The 16,539-nt window shown below is 33.3% G+C and overlaps 1 protein-coding gene across 1 annotated transcript in view; it reads right to left on the reverse strand.

Moving 5' to 3' along the window:
* Positions 1-16,539, reverse strand: part of LOC128243345 (phagosome assembly factor 1-like) — a 35,859-nt gene that overhangs the window by 9,783 nt on the left and 9,537 nt on the right. The window contains exons 3-9 of the mRNA XM_052961057.1: positions 14,833-14,916; positions 8,185-8,228; positions 5,342-5,421; positions 3,308-3,387; positions 2,594-2,697; positions 1,739-1,851; positions 412-488 (exon numbers count right to left, since the gene is read on the reverse strand). Of these exons, the coding sequence (XP_052817017.1) occupies positions 412-488; positions 1,739-1,851; positions 2,594-2,697; positions 3,308-3,387; positions 5,342-5,421; positions 8,185-8,228; positions 14,833-14,916 (582 nt within the window). The remainder of the gene's footprint in view (positions 1-411; positions 489-1,738; positions 1,852-2,593; positions 2,698-3,307; positions 3,388-5,341; positions 5,422-8,184; positions 8,229-14,832; positions 14,917-16,539) is intronic.

Consider the following 16,539-nt stretch of genomic DNA (forward strand, 5'->3'; position numbering starts at 1 on the left):
AAGGGGAAGACAAATAATACTAGGCAAAGAACAACACCTTGACAAAGTTTCCAATAAATATGAAATACATATAGTATTAAATAAAAAAAATATGAAATACATATAGTATTAAATAAAAAAAATAAAAAAAAATCATTTGATTTATCAAATGACTACGATCTGCTTCTTATATACTTATGAAGGTACTTTCATACTCTAAATATACAAACTTGGCAATATTACTCTTGCCTTTTTTTCCTAAGATAACAAAAAAAATCCTTACGAAGAAACACAGATTTTACGAAAATCTGTCAAATAGCTAACATTGGGTTTAAACAGTATTTATTTTGTAACACATAATGAGTTACATAAATATATACAAGTAAAGGATTGAAGAAAAAGCCAAACGCTTATATGGAACCCTTTCCTTACATTTGGTGTATCCCCGAAGTGAACCAATCTTTCCACAATCTTTTTCCTTGGATCCAGCAGCTTTCCCGGTTCATTCCCTATAATTATCAAACAATACATGAATCAATGTTTCACTCCTACAGGGGGGTAGCAGGAACACCCTGACTTAGACAAACTTACAAATTTCAATGTCTAAATACCACCCATAAAGCTCTAAGATTAATTGATGAAATCCTAGGAGTCAGGTTTTCAAAACATATGGTACTTAATATAGGGGAGGTCAAATTTTACCAATTATACATCAGGGGTAGCAGTCTCGTCAGTTTTTTAAATATTTTTGTGTAAAGAAATAAATCTTGAGAAAGTATTTGAGTTGTTTTTTTTGGGGTGTTAGAAGAGGAAAGGGTGAGAAATGTTAATTGGTAGTAAATGTACTTTAAAAGAACGCAATGTGGATATGTCAGATCCGTGGTCTAGTGGTAACACACTTTACTGTCAATCCAGGGGTCCCAGGTTCGATTCCCGCCGCACCAATAAAAAGTTCTTCTGGGAGGGACGTTAAATGGGGGGGTCCCGTGTGGTAGTGCTATACACTGGTACATGTTAAAGAACCAGGGTAGCTCTAATCAGGGTTACATTCTGTCTGTACACTATACTCCAAAAAAACAAAAAAGACTAAAAATCTTATCGGAGCACTCGCCGAATAGGCCTTCCCCGAGTGCCAGTATAAATAAGCTTACACACCTGTTATATATATTCAATAATTGGTTTATGGTATAAACATCCCATCTTGATATTCATGTAATTTTAAGTGGCGGATCCATGGTCTAGTGGTTAGACCCTTGACGGTCAACTAAGAAACGCAGGTTCGATTCCCCGACTCATCACTAAAAATACTAACTTAACTGATATCTTCCAGACATCTGGTGTAACAGTGCTATTCACTGGCACATGATAAGAACCAGGGTAGTTCTTACCCTTCGCTATATAAACCAACATCCTTCCAATTAAACTTCTATTAACTTTGATAGAATTTTTATCTCCGGGCAGTAAAGAGAGATGTTCAGAACAGGAATGCTTATTTCCATATTCATAAAATTATCACCTTGGTGCAAGAACTCAATATCTGCTTCTATATCTATATGCAGTTATTGAGTTATTGCACTAAGGGGACGATATATTTTGAATAAAACCCATTTAAAAGAGTTCTGCTTTGATAAATGTCTCAATAATACAATGAAGACTACAGGGACAAGCCCAGTAGTCGAACATTCAAAAATAAACCCTGTTTTGAGGCACAAGGTAAGCCTATAAAAAGTTTTCTAAAATTAAAACAAGAACAACTTACCTTCTGTAAACAGAATAAACTTTAATGCCTTTGTAGACTTATTTTCTCGTATCACTTCCAGACAATCCACGTAACAGTTGCCATGGTAACAGGTTATTGGCAGTGGCGGGGCCCTGGAAATCACAATGGTTGAATGGATAAGTAAAACACTGTCAAATACAATTAACATTAGCTAATTGTCTGTGCTCTATTCTACCATGACCAAATTTGTTTTTCGTTTTTAATAGTAAAATAGTCATTAATTTAGTCATTATGTATTTCTGTTGCACTGATGTTGAAACATAAGCTTTGAGGAACTTTTTATGTCGCCAAACAAATGTAACACACATGTGATTTTTAACTACTTATCATTCATTAGTGATAGTCAGTATGTATCATGGACAAAAGTCTGTCTGAACGTTCTGATCCTCAGTCCAATACCTTACCCCATTGCCCATAACCATTCACCAGTACCCCAGTGGTGAAAAACAATAAGTAAATTGTATCTTTCCGTAGGGATTTAGCTACAGAGATATGGAAGGGTGCTACACCCTGTCCTTTCTCAGTAGCACCCTTCTACCCTCATGGAGACCAGCATGGGTACCCTTTTGCTTTCATAGATTTAAATGTTTAAGACTGTCAAATTTCTTTCGTTTTAATTGAGACTTACCATATGATTGTAATTTTTTTTTTTTTTTTCGCAGTTGAAACCTAAAATTATTCAATTAAACACATCATACTAATTTTCTGTCAAAATCATAAAGTTCAAATTCTTCACAGCCCAATACAAAGTGGCCTTTTCTCCCTGAGCACCCGGCCCTCATGTCCTTTTTTAAACCTGGCACCCTATTAATGTATGTAACACTGTACCGGTACCTTGTTTCCAGAAGGCTGTTGCCTGAGTATATACACATTCGTGACACAACGGGAGATGCACCATTCGGAAATTGTAGCGAGCCCAGGCCGTGAGCATACCGAGGCTGAAATATGTACATAATTATGATACATAAGTGGCTAAAACATAACAAAATACTCGATGCAGACCTTTTGGTCAACATTAATATTTGAAGTTGCAATACTCATTTGATTCAATCAATGAATTTCAAAAGCTGTGCAAATAAGACCAGTGGCGAAAAAAATTACATTTTGAGAATTTTTAGATTTGGAAAGGAACTAATACAAAAAAAATTAATCCTCAAAGTTTATGGGAGATATTCCATTACATATTATCATGTTAATTGTGCAGCCATGGTTAAAATACAGCTTCTTTCTTTCAATCACCCTCAAAATATAAGCTATTCGATATTATTCCCTTCACTGCTGAATTACAATATGATAACCCTGCTACATTTTGAGAATTTTTAGATTTGGAAAGGAACTAATACAAAAAAAGTTAATCCTCAAAGTTTATGGGAGATATTCCATTACATATTATCATGTTAATTGTGCAGCCATGGTTAAAATACAGCTTCTTTCTTTCAATCACCCTCAAAATATAAGCTATTCGATATTATTCCCTTCACTGCTGAATTACAATATGATAACCCTGCAGTGAATAAAATCAACTAGAAAAAGATTTGCTTCCCTTACCTCAAATTTGGACTCTATGGGAAAGTCAAATGATAAACCCCGGAAATTCAGTACAAACAACTGCTTCTCCGAGTTGTAAACTGAAAAAATAATTAACATGGTAAAATCTTACAAACATATAGACTTATGTATATATATATATAATATCATTTTTTATATATAGTACAGTAAAACTTATATAGATAGTTTATATAAAGATACACAGCATCTATATTATGCCATATGTGCCCTAAGATTCATTAACATCTTAAATATTCAGATATTTTGTGTGTAATGTGAACAAAATGCTTATAGAAATGATCACAAGATCAAATAAGAGCTTAATTGATAAAGATATTGAAAAATGCCACATGAAATGCTCTATTTTCAAAAAAAAAAAATGCCATTGAATGCTATTGAATATCAAAATGATTTTATGCCAAAAAATTACTGTTTAAATGAGCATATACTAGTTGCTGTTTGAAGTTTGCTAAAATGCGCGAATTTAAATAACTGAATTTGAACTATTCAGATAAACAACATTGCCAACATAAAATCTGTGAATGATTCCCTTAAAAAGAATCAGCAAAACTTACTGAATTATTTAGGCTAACCAATGTTGCAGTAAGAAATAATTCAAAGCCAAGACCTAATTTTATACACTATTTTCATTGCATCACAAGACATTGACTGTTTTTTTATGTAATACGACCATTACCCATTTTGTAGTCAATGACGCCATATTGCCCTATTAATAAATCGAAAATTTTATAATTGTCATTTCTGATGACATAAGTGTCATGTGATACAAAGAATCTTTCATTAGTTGCCATCTAATGTAAAAAAATTATGAAACATGTTATGGAAAAGTAATAAAGCTAGCCAACGGCTTGATTTATAACCTGACCTACACGTGTTTCATATTTATTTGTATTAAACGAATGTTGGATTTTATATGTATATACAAAGACATCCTATATGTTGGGGAAACAATATTTTTCTTATTTTATAATTTAAACAGACAAGTGCATATACAGTGTGACTTTATATAATAAGTTACCAAGTTAGTAGGTGACCCGATATGAGATATACGGGGCAAAGGAAATCATATCGGGTGAGGGCAAAGCTTGAGCCCAATATGGTTTCCTGCGCACTGAATATCCTATATTGGGATAACCTACTAACCCCGTAACATATATATCATGTCAACAACCCATTTATATTGATTAATTTATAGGAAATGCTTCATTTATTTATCAGAATAAACACCATTTTGGTATGACATAATTAGGTGATTCAATATGGAAAAATATGGGGTCACCATGTGACCAGTCCTGGACCAATGGAGTTGCTTCATTCATGTTGAAGGCGTGATATAGATATACACTAAATAATCCTTATTTTGGACAAAGACACACTGACATAATTTCACATCTTATGGATCATATTATATTATTGTAAAATCAAATGCGTGAAAATAGAAATATCTCAAAATGTTCAGGCCCCAATATCTCAACTTAATTTACCACATAAAAGCATAGTATGATTCAAAATCTGGCATGTTTTTATACTTTTTGAAAACACATTTTCTCACAGATTGTGTTGGTTTAACCAGTATTTATCTTGATAAAATAATAAGTTCAAGAAAACAAATAATAACAATTAAGTAGACAGTCATCATGGTTGATGAGAAGGAGATATCAAGAAAAAGTTCTTCTAGCAATTAAAGTACAGATTTCCAAGTCCCTCTTCTGGTGGGAATGGGAATGTGTTGATAATAGGATTCCGTAAATATATTAAAAAAACTCATTCTAGAGCAAAAAATATACTTCAGTAATTGTTAAAAAACTAAGTTACATTTTTGGCTGAAGAATATTTTTTCTTTTGGAATCTTGACCAAAGGCCATAGTTAACACATTCTATCATATAATGCACCATCAATTAATGTAAAACATATGATTTTTTATAACTTTTGATGGTATGCGGTAAAATGAGTTGAGACTGAGATTGAGATTTGACTTAAGTATTTTTGTGATATTGGGGAGAGATTCGTACCTCCGGGATGAGTGGCACCAAAAGACTGGTCAATCTGTTCTATAGTGGGGTGGATCTGGCTCGTGTTGAAGTGAACACCACTGAAATAAAGGGATAAACTAACAGTCTATGAAATTTAAGGGTAATTCTGACTCCCACACTTAAATATCTTAGTCACCTGAATTAAAATATTTTAGTTTAAATAGTTGTGAATGCAATAAAACCAATTTTAGGTAGTGACTCCACTTTTGTTCACAATTATATTCTGCCAGTGAGTGGTTTGACTTTTGAATCAAAGTGTCGGCCAGACTCACAACTCTGATTCCTTGTCCGAGGCTGGTATTCTTGGACTGTTGGACAACTGGTCATTTTGTAGACTGCAAAAATAGCGCTTGATGGGAGGGATTAAAGGGACTTGCTAATGTTTTGTTAATGGCACTTTTTTTCTGACGAAATAAAGTGTGGCAAATCATTAGGATTGTTAAAACTAAGATACTGACGGCTGGAACCCTTCAACAAATGTTGATAAATGCTAAATTATTGTCTTTGAAGTTCTTAATTTTGAATAGCGTTAGTAACACTTTTCAACAATAAAGCTTAAAGGCTAAATTATCCCTCAGTTTATGTAAGAGTCCTCGTGGGAGAGTGGTTTTGTTGTCAGTTTTCTTTTTTTTCTTGACTGTACCAGTGAGGCTTCACATCCAACTAAAACCAGGTTTTTTTTTTATATTTTAATTGTATTTTTTTCTGCAACTGGTATGAAAGGGTAAAATAATTATAATATTAGTGTTTTCAGATGCATAACGACAAGAGAAATTAGAAGCGCTGCAATGTGACGAAACCAGGTTTTTGTTATGGGCAATCAGAAATTATAGCCAATTAATTTGTTGTATGACTTTATCTTTACTTTTATCAAAAAGAGACGTAACTGAAAATTACTTTTGGCGGAAACCATTTCTCTATTTTTAGTAAAAGTGACCTTGACCTTAGCCCCTCCCCACTCAAAAGCAATTCCAAGCTAGCTCTTCACATAAGCTACCTACACACTAAGTTTCATCAATATCTATCAATGCTAACTTATGTTATTGGGCAGAAACCATTTTTCTATTTTTAGTAACAGGCGACCTTGACCTTAGCCCCACCCCCCTCAAAAGCAATCCCAAGCTAGCTCTGTACATAAGCTACCTACACACCAAGTTTCATCAATATCGGTCAATGCTAACTAAAGTTATTGGGCAGAAACCATTTTTCTATTTTAAGTAACAATGACCTTGACCATTTTTCTATTTTAAGTAAAAGTGACCTTGACCTTAGCCCCTCCCCAGCTAGCTCTTCACATAAGCAACTTACACACCAAGTTTCATCAATATCGCTCAATGCAAACAAAAGTTATTGGGCAGAAACCATTTTTCTATTTTAAGTAACAGTGACCTTGACCTTAGCCCCTCCCCCCTCAATAGCAATCCCAAGCTAGCTTTTCACATAAGCTACCTACACACCAACTTTCGTCAATATCTATCAATCCTAACTAAAGTTATTGGGCAGAAACCATTTTTCTATTTTTAGTAACAGGCGACCTTGACCTTAGCCCCACCCCCCTCAAAAGCAATCACAAGCTAGCTCTTCCCATAAGCTACCTACACACCAAGTTTCATCAATTTCTATCAATGCTAACTAAAGTTATTGAACAGAAACCAATGTTTGACGCCTGCCCGCCTGCCCGTCCGCCCGCCCGCCCAACGACAACCTCATACTAATAACCCGGTTTTCGTTGAAAACCTGGTTAAAAAATGGTCCAAAAAAATGAGCGAGTCCCTTTAAAGTCTATTATTGTTTTTGACAATTTTACTCACTAATTCAAATAATTATCAAAGCACAAATACAACATAATCTTAGTCTAACATAATCTTAGTCTAACTCAAAAATAACTTGGTTTAGAAGTTGAAATAAGTTGCAAATCTTAAATCAACTTCCTTAATAAAACATAGTATAATAATAAAGATAATACATGTAAAGATGACGCACATTTCCAAATGATGAAGACACTCAAATTTACCGATAATTAATAAGGTGAAGTCGTAAGATGTCAAAACACTTTACTCTCTTTTCAAATGTTACAAATCAACTTCATGGGGACAAAAATAATTTCCTACATGAGTTGAGAAAACTTGCACTATTTATATGACTGTAATGTCTCCATCCAAACTAAATACCAGACAGGTAAACATTTGTAGAAAACCCGGAACTAGGCATGCTTGGCAGACAGGATAGAATTGTTTGAAACATTACATAGAGGGAAAACATTAGGTTAATCAATAGTCGGTCAACTTTCAAGTAAAAACAAAACAATGCCATTTACATTTTAAGGCCTAAAAAAACAGGTTTGTTTCTGGTTGCGACCTGAAAAATATATGGGTTGGTAGGGAGTGAAATTTTTCTGCATGACAGACAGTACCTTTGAATTATGAATTATAGTAATTCTTCTCATATCGGGTCAGATAAACATTCATATTTGATTTAAAGACTGAAAAATTGAAGAAAAAATTTATAAAAACTATGGGGTTATGCTTTGGAAGTAAAAAACACAGGGTAGATTGGGTAAACCAAAACAAACCCATTTTTTTTATAAATGTATGAATATATTTAGGACTAAATACAGGTAAAATCTACACATACTTTTAAAACAGACTTTTTCAGTATTTTAAGAGTTATATCTCAAGATATTTTTTTTTCAAACTGGAATTTTGCAGCTTTATAAGAGCTTTAATTCAATCAATTTTCTTCCTTTGTTTACACAATACCATGGTATTAATTTAATGATATTCACTCCTGAATATAGCAGGAATTTTCCAGAAAAATCTTACCAGTATTTTAACTTCACTCGGCTCATGTTACACACTTCAATGACCTGAAAAATACAGAAAAAGATTTGACTTTTCCCCCAAAATGGCACTGTTGATATAAACACATACGGTTTTAGCTAGGTAATTGTGGAAGCTTGTGTGATCCACCCTGTCGTTGTTTGGTGGCACCCTTTTTATGCAGACCAGTAAGTCTACCATACTGCCTTCATAGAATTAAATGCTAAAGAAAATCTTTTCTTTTTTTTCATCAAAACTTATAAAATTATTATAAACACAAATAAACTTTACATAATATTATTTTGCAGTTGAAACCCTTCTTCCCCATGCAGACCTGTAAGTCTACCATTCTGCCTTCATAGAAAATTAAAAATGCTTAAGATATTCAAATGATTATAAATACATATTAAGTTTACATGATTTTATTTGGCAGTTTGAAACCTTATATTACATCAAACAAACACAATTCCTAACATTTCTGTCAAACTTCAATCATTGTGCTCTGTTTCAACCTAAGAACCCTGTGCCTCTTCTGCAGGACCCTGTCCTTTTCAAAAACCTTGCTAAAGACCTACATATTTTATTGCAGCAATTCAATTATAACATGAGTTCATAAAAAGATGCCATGACCTGAAATTAAATCATTACAAATTATATTATGACAGCATCTATATCTTCTTTTTTTTAACTAAAAACAGGGAGATTTTCATTACTTAACTCGAGTTTTTCCTGCCCACACAGAAAGTGAGTAACAGTGGAGTACTGAATATTATAAAACAATCACGTACACCAGAAGTGTCAACACATAATTAAACGAGTCCTGTCAGCTTATTTGAAAATAATAGTAGCACTAAAAAAAAGGTTTCATACAAATTAATCATTAATGGTCCATTTAGGTTTTGTCCCGTAAGTGACCAGTCTTCCCCAGGACATTTATAATTTAGCTTGACCAGTGTCCACTGCAGTGGTCATTTGTCATGTTAAGAGTCAGTCTCTCCCAGACATTTATAACCTAGTTTGACCAGTGTCCAATGCAATGGTCAGTGTGAACTTTGACCAGCTGTCCACGCGCACGGACACACTCCTACAATCACATAAAACAGTTCTCAACGCTCATAAAGCACCCAGCAACAATAGCCAACTGCAATATGAAGATCTCAACTTCTGCTTCAACTCTTACTTTTATAAACAAATCTGACCCTTGCCGACCCTTCGATGGTAAATTTTTCACAGTTCGTTTTAATGACCCTTATCAAATTATTCTTTATGAAGACTCTATTGTGAAACTGTAGTCAGACGCAATGAAAACGGACCTTGTTCCAGTTGCTGTATTAGAAAAATACAAGACCTCTTAAAGTGCTAATTAAGCAGGGATCGGTAAGGCTGTCTTAATTGATGATTTCTTCAACTCTAATGACACCATGCTAATATTTCAATGACTTCAGCGATGGTCACTCACTACGAAGAAAGCTGACTTTAATAACCAAATAAAGTGCCCTTCATTTGACTTTATGAACAAGCATTAGTTTAAACGCTATTAAGAAAGAAAACTGTGTAATGAACAAATTAACAACAGTTGACACATTATAAGAATTTATCTTAAAGGTGCATTCCTTCCTACTCCCAATGAAGACATACAATAATAAATACAATTGTTTTAATTTATTATAAAGGATGAATAAATATTAAAAACAATGTTTCTTATGAATGATATGTGTTAAATTTGAAAGAAAGGTGCAGAAATTACCATATTTCTACCTTATGAGATGATAGATGATCACTGTATATATATATATATATCTTTTAGGACCCACCAGTCATTTAATATTTGTGTGTTCAGCTATTAAAAACACATTTACAATCTTGTTATCAGTAATTAATATTTTCCATGAATGTGTTATTTAGAAAGTAGTTAGGTTTGGAAAGGAATATCACTTAAAATTTATGTGTGCTATACATGTGTATGTATTGATTTTGAAAATGAGTGTCACTCTGAAGTAATATAGAAAATATTAATAACTGATAACAAGATTGTAACTGTGTATTTAATAGCAGAAAGCGCAAAAATATTAAATGATTGGTGAATGCTAAGATTTGCTGTGGTCTACTATAGTTTTATAAGGTAGAAATACCGTGGTTTATGCTCAATCTTTCAAATTCAACTCCGTATCCTTAAGAACCATTGGTTTCGACATTTATTCATCTTTTTTGGAATATTAAAACAATATTATTTATTGTGGTAAATCTTATTTGGGAGTAAGAGTGCATCTTTAAGTTTTTTTAACAATTTTAATCCTATTAACTGTTTAACTGCATTTATTCATAAATGTCACAATTAATTAACAGTTTGGATCAAAAAGGGATGGTGTACCCACAGAACTTCAAAATGAAATAAAAACAACTTTTATGAGGAGGGAGTGTCTTAGCTTTAAAACTTTTTTAGGATGAAACCATATCTAAATATCAAACATGATAGAAATTAAGGAGATCTAAATACACCCGGTATCTACATGTACAATATAAGAATCAATACTTCTGTTGACTCAAGTTAGTCAATTACCACTATAAAATCAGAACAAAGTTCAAGAGCAGAGAATGACCTTCCATCTTCCGATTAAAAAATATAATCTCGCCTTTGATATGACTTTTAGTCCATTTTAAAGATCGAAGCCATTTGTTTGGAGCCCTGAGATTCTTTGTTCGATGCAATACCACGCCTCTTGTGCAGTTTTGGTCATCAACCTTGGACATTATTTACAGCCTCTTTCTGGTCCACCGATAAATGACGAGCATTTAAGGCAATTAAAGACCTCATGATGACACTTAAAACTGTATAAATGATCTCTTTTTCTGACGATATCCTTTTTCAGAACCATATAAAGCGGGTGTATAAATGTTAATAATAAAACTAAATGACGTTAACTTCCCAATAATGTATTAATATGATGTTGAACCAAAGCAGACGCTATTTACTCTTTCAAATTACTAATTTGAAAGTTGGTGAACACCTTATGAGGAAAACTTTTTAGGGATAAGCAGTTAAAACAGAATATAATTGAGAGAATTCTATGTATTCTGTTTTATATAACTTATAAACATCTTTTCTCAATGTTAAATTGATACTTTTATCAACTGATACAATAAATATGAAACAGATAATTGTGAAGTGGCCACATATGCGTAATTTAACTTGAGCGTTAAAAGGCATATTTATGAGGCTACATGGATTGAGAAGTAAAATGCGTATGAAACAAAGGGAATGGTCTAATGAGAGGGTTAAAGCCCTCAGAGAACTTGAATGAAAGTTTTAATGACTGCAAATTAAAAAAACCCAAATACTCTATCCTTCGTATCACAACAAATTTAGTACAAAACCTAACCTATACAATGCATAAATTACATACAGTCAAGGTCAAGGTATTTTTTTTCTTTGTTTTGTTTTTTTGTGCACATACAGTGCAGGGCCACATCCAGGAGTCCACTTAGAGCGTAACCTTTTGATGTGCGTCCCTCCTTTAGAACCAAAATTAACTTGGTTTAAAGTGTTGACAGGGGAGTTTGGGGTACTCCCCTACAAATTTTTAAAATTTCCTAGTCTGAAATGGTACATTTTGGGCGTATTTCTTTATATTGCAATAAAAAGTAAACTTTGATCCCTGGATCTGCTAGTGCGGTATAAAATCAATACCTAGTCAATATAACATCATCAATTCTAAATTAGACAAAATAATAATTCTATGCCTTTTTAATATCATGCATAATGAACCAGTCAATTGTAACCACGGCCCCCCCAGGTCCGGAGAATAGCGGGGACTTTGACAATCGGTCCAGCTAAGCCCGGGTAAGATCCCCGTCCTGCTGGGAGAAACTGGCCGTGGTTAAAATTGACTGGTGCAGAAGTTAAACCAAGATCCAAATAAGATACCAGTACATATACTAAGTTAACAAATTCATTACACAATGCAAATATAATATTATATATATTTTTAGGTTCACTGTTAGGTCAGTTTTCAATCATTGATAGGTTATGATGTAGAAAGGAAAACACCTGCCTTTTACCATACTTTGCTATCATTTTGATCTTCAAGTGGACACATGGGGCCTGAGCGAGTGGCCACTGTCCGATAATCACCATGTTTGGATAATATTTTAAAATAATTAATAACAAAATAACATGTTCTTTAAAGATTAAATCTCGACGTTGGACTCATATTGTTGTTTCACTAATTTACAATGATCATTGTCTGGCTTAAGGAAACGGATGGAAATTATCAAAGCATACCTGGGGCTATATTCACAAAGCATCTTAAGTCATTTCCTAACTTTCAATTTTCATGGTCAAATCAAAAGAAATATAGAAGTGATTTTAACATTTGACCTTAACGATCAAAATAAAAAAAACAACATATGATTTGTTTACAGATGAACAAAATATAAGTGATATTTTGGTGCTTTTTTAACTGGAAAATTTATGGCCGAGTAGCCGTTAATTAAAAACCCTGTTTATAAAGGCTAAAATTAACTGTATACAAATGAAATGCTTTTGGGGGAGTTTTGATCATTAAAGTATGATGAGCTAGACATGATAATACTTTAAATAAACACATATTTTTTATATCATCTATCAAGTATAAACCTTATCTTATCCTGCCCCTTCAAAAAAGCAAGTAGTCTTCTGGCGTGTTCGTCCAAAAGTCTTGGATTTTGACGACTAATTCCCAGATTGATTTAAAGTGGCAATTGAATGATAAAGTGAAAAAAAAATAGCTGACATAATGCCGACCCTAGGTCACTCAAGATGCGACACAAGCCAAAATAATTTCTCTTGCCCGTCTTGATAGTTTCACAATGAAGTAATCTGATATTATCTCATTTTTGTCGTCTAACGTTTTTACCCCACTGTATTCTTTAGCTGTCCCCTAATGAAAGATTCGTAAAGATTCGGCCCCTCCGAGGTGCTGTGGCATTCTATTGGTTATTAGATACATTTCATCACACAAATCAAGATCGTTGCGTATTGTTCATTGTACCATCCCCTTGTCTTTTCGGGGCTGGCGTCCGGAGATAAATGTAATATTTTCCGCTCGGAGCGTGCTGCCTCTTAAGTAAAGTTGACAAAATTAATCAGCCTGATTATCCCCACTTATTATTTTATTGTTCGCTACCAAGACCCATTGCCTCATTATACAAAATAGTACATTCTGGAAATAGCTGAGCCGATAAGGGATGAAAAACAAGTAACAAGATGGACTTCACTTCAAACGCTTTAATTTATTACGGATTTGGCTCGAAAAATATGTCAGCATGTTTTTACATAAAAGGGTCTGTCACATTAGTCGATGGTATTAGATTTTTTTCAGCCTCCTTTAACAATTGCGCTCAATTTGGTCAACTAATATTGGACAGGCAGATGTACATTTCAATTTTTCAAACAGGATGGATTTTTAAAGCACGTTCAAACATTTGCTTTGACTGGTAGTGACCAACCTTTTTTTTACTCATTAATATTAAGACAGATTTGACAAAGTTCGACCTCACAAAACTTTGCTTAAAACACAATTATAGTAGCTCTATTAACAGACATAGAAGTTAGCACAAATCGTGCATGCCCTGCACTCAGAAAGTGATTGTCAGTCTTGTTCATTTCTCAAGCCAAGTGAAAAGACATATAAACAAATCCTATACATTCATTAAGTTTCTCTTACAGTTTTAATAGTATTTTTTTTTTACAAGGATTGTGAAACAAGTTATTTCAACATTATATCAATCACTCTCGGTGTTACACAAGAAAGTGGTTTTGCATTGTGGGGGAAACCGGAGTACCCGGAGAAAACCCACTTGTCTGGCTTGGTAACCACAAACCAAACTCACAAGCACCAAGGCTGGGAAACAAAACCACATATACCCTGGCCAATAGCAAATGCCTTACTAAGTAGCAGTAAATGAATTACCTTCAGTCTATGTGAAACAGCTTAGCTTTCATCACTGTGAAACGGGTTATCTTTAGTCTCTCTAAAGTGGTCCAATTTAGTATGTGTGAAATGGTTTATAACTTTAGTCTTTATGAAATGCTAACATTAAGTTTCTTAGAAACGACTTTACATTTAGTGTCTGTGCAACTGCTTACATTAAGTGTCTGTGAAACAGCTTACATTTAGTCTCTGTGAAACAGCCTACATTTAAAGTCTGTGAAACTGCTTACATTTAGTCTCTGTGAAACAGCTTACCTTTAAAGTCTGTGAAACTGCTTACATTTAGTCTCTGTGAAACAGCTTACCTTTAAAGTCTGTGAAACTGCTTACATTTAGTGTCTTTGAAACTGATCACATTTAGTGCCTGTGGAACAGCTTAAATTTAGTCTCTGTGAAACAGCTTACCTTTAAAGTCTGTGAAACTGCTTACATTTAATCTCTGTGAAACAGCTTACATTTAAAGTCTGTGAAACTGCTTACATCTAGTGACTGTGCAACTGCTTACATTTAGTCTCAGTGAAACAGCTTCCCTTTAGTGTCAGTGAAACAGCTTACCTTTTGTCTCTGTGAAACAGCTTATCTTAAACAATTTTGATATGACCTAACTAAGTATCTGTGTAGTTTCTTATCTTAAGTCTCTGTGAAACGGCTAACCATAAGTTTCTGTGAAATGGCTCACCTTCAGTCTCTGTGAGACGGGGTCAAATATGAGCCGGATTCCATCCTGAGACAAGAAGACCACCAAGTCCATATTTAGTGGTCCCTGAAATATGAAATTCATTCCAATTACATTCATTCAAATTTCACAGATGAACAGCTTTAAAACAGTAGAAAAATATTAAACTTCGAATTTAATGCAATAAGGTACCAACCAACATTGAAATGTAGGTTTTGGAACTTTCTCGTACTTGCTCTGAGAAAACTGATTGAAAATCTTAAAGAGATACTCATATTTAAAATTGATGTATACACATGTAAAACAAACATAAATTTTGAGTGATAACCCTTAAACTACTTACCAATGCATTTAAATTTTATGGAAAATATCAATGACTGATAACAAGATTGCAACCATGTATTTAAAAAGTTAAAAAACACACAAATATGAAATGACTGGTGGGTCCTAAAAGAGTTACAGTGATCGACTATGGTCTCATAAGGTAGAAATACCATGTGCTTTGAATCTTGCTTTCAAATTAAACACCAAATCACCTTCAACCATTGTTTTCCATATTTATTCATTCTTTTCGGTAAATTAAAACAATTGTAATAATTGTGGTATATCTTTTTTGAGAGTAAGAGTGCATCTTTAATATCTAATATAGACAACAATAGCAATGTCTATGAATATTAAGATGTGCAGACCAGTGCCAATAACGATAACAGGAATACAGATTGGTATGGCTTTGATATTTCTGTTTATACAACGTTTTTTATCAAAAAAGCGTAAAAAAATTCTCCATAAATAAAAGATGGTCATTATCCCTCCAGCAACAATCAACAAGAGCAGATGCACTTGCAATAACTGACATTATTGCTAGTTAAACATGACCGTTCATGGTGTAAGGGCTGCACACTGGACATGCATCCAGTGGTCATTATTTTCCACTAAAACGGCCAGAGCGGTGTGGTCAAAGTTTGCTCACATCTTAAGAGTCAAGTGTCCATTTGTTACACTTAAAGCTAAAAATTATGCCAGTAATGAGGTCCGGACAAATTTCCATTTTTCTTCGATTTAATGCCAAAAAAGTCTGGACAATGTGTTTTGCTGTTTTTACAAGTTAACATTTCCTGCAAACTGAACATCTTGCCCGGATTGATTTTGTATCATTGTAAAGTAGCATATATTTATGAACTTCCGTTTAATGCCAAAAAAAGACTGGACAATGTGTTTTGCTGTTTTTACAAGTTAATATTTGCTGCAAAATGAACATCTTGCCCTGAATGATTTTTGTATCATAGTAAAGTATCATACATTTATTCACTATTATTTCTTAATTATCAAATGCATTGATACAATTTTTTTTTCATTAAGATATAGTTGTTTATTACCATATATGAATGTTTTGTTGCGTTTTCTTTAAATATTTTTTTTTGTATTTTTGTCAAGTTTTTCAGTTATGAAATTGTATTTTTTATCAAATGAAAACTATCATACGCAATTGCTTACTTTAAAGTTCAATAACAAGTTGTGAATCAATAAAACCTTTTTCTGTTTTGAATACTGAGAAATGAACTATATCAATATATGATTAATAATTGCATTGTTGTTTTGTATTGCCTTTTTATGATATTTCAAAACAGACGCATTTGCATGTTCGTCAGAAGTCATTATACAGCACACACAAAAGTGTAATACAGCAAGTATATAATGTCACCAAACACC

Source organism: Mya arenaria, chromosome 8, assembly GCF_026914265.1.
Source record: "Mya arenaria isolate MELC-2E11 chromosome 8, ASM2691426v1".
Classification (NCBI taxonomy): domain Eukaryota; kingdom Metazoa; phylum Mollusca; class Bivalvia; order Myida; family Myidae; genus Mya; species Mya arenaria.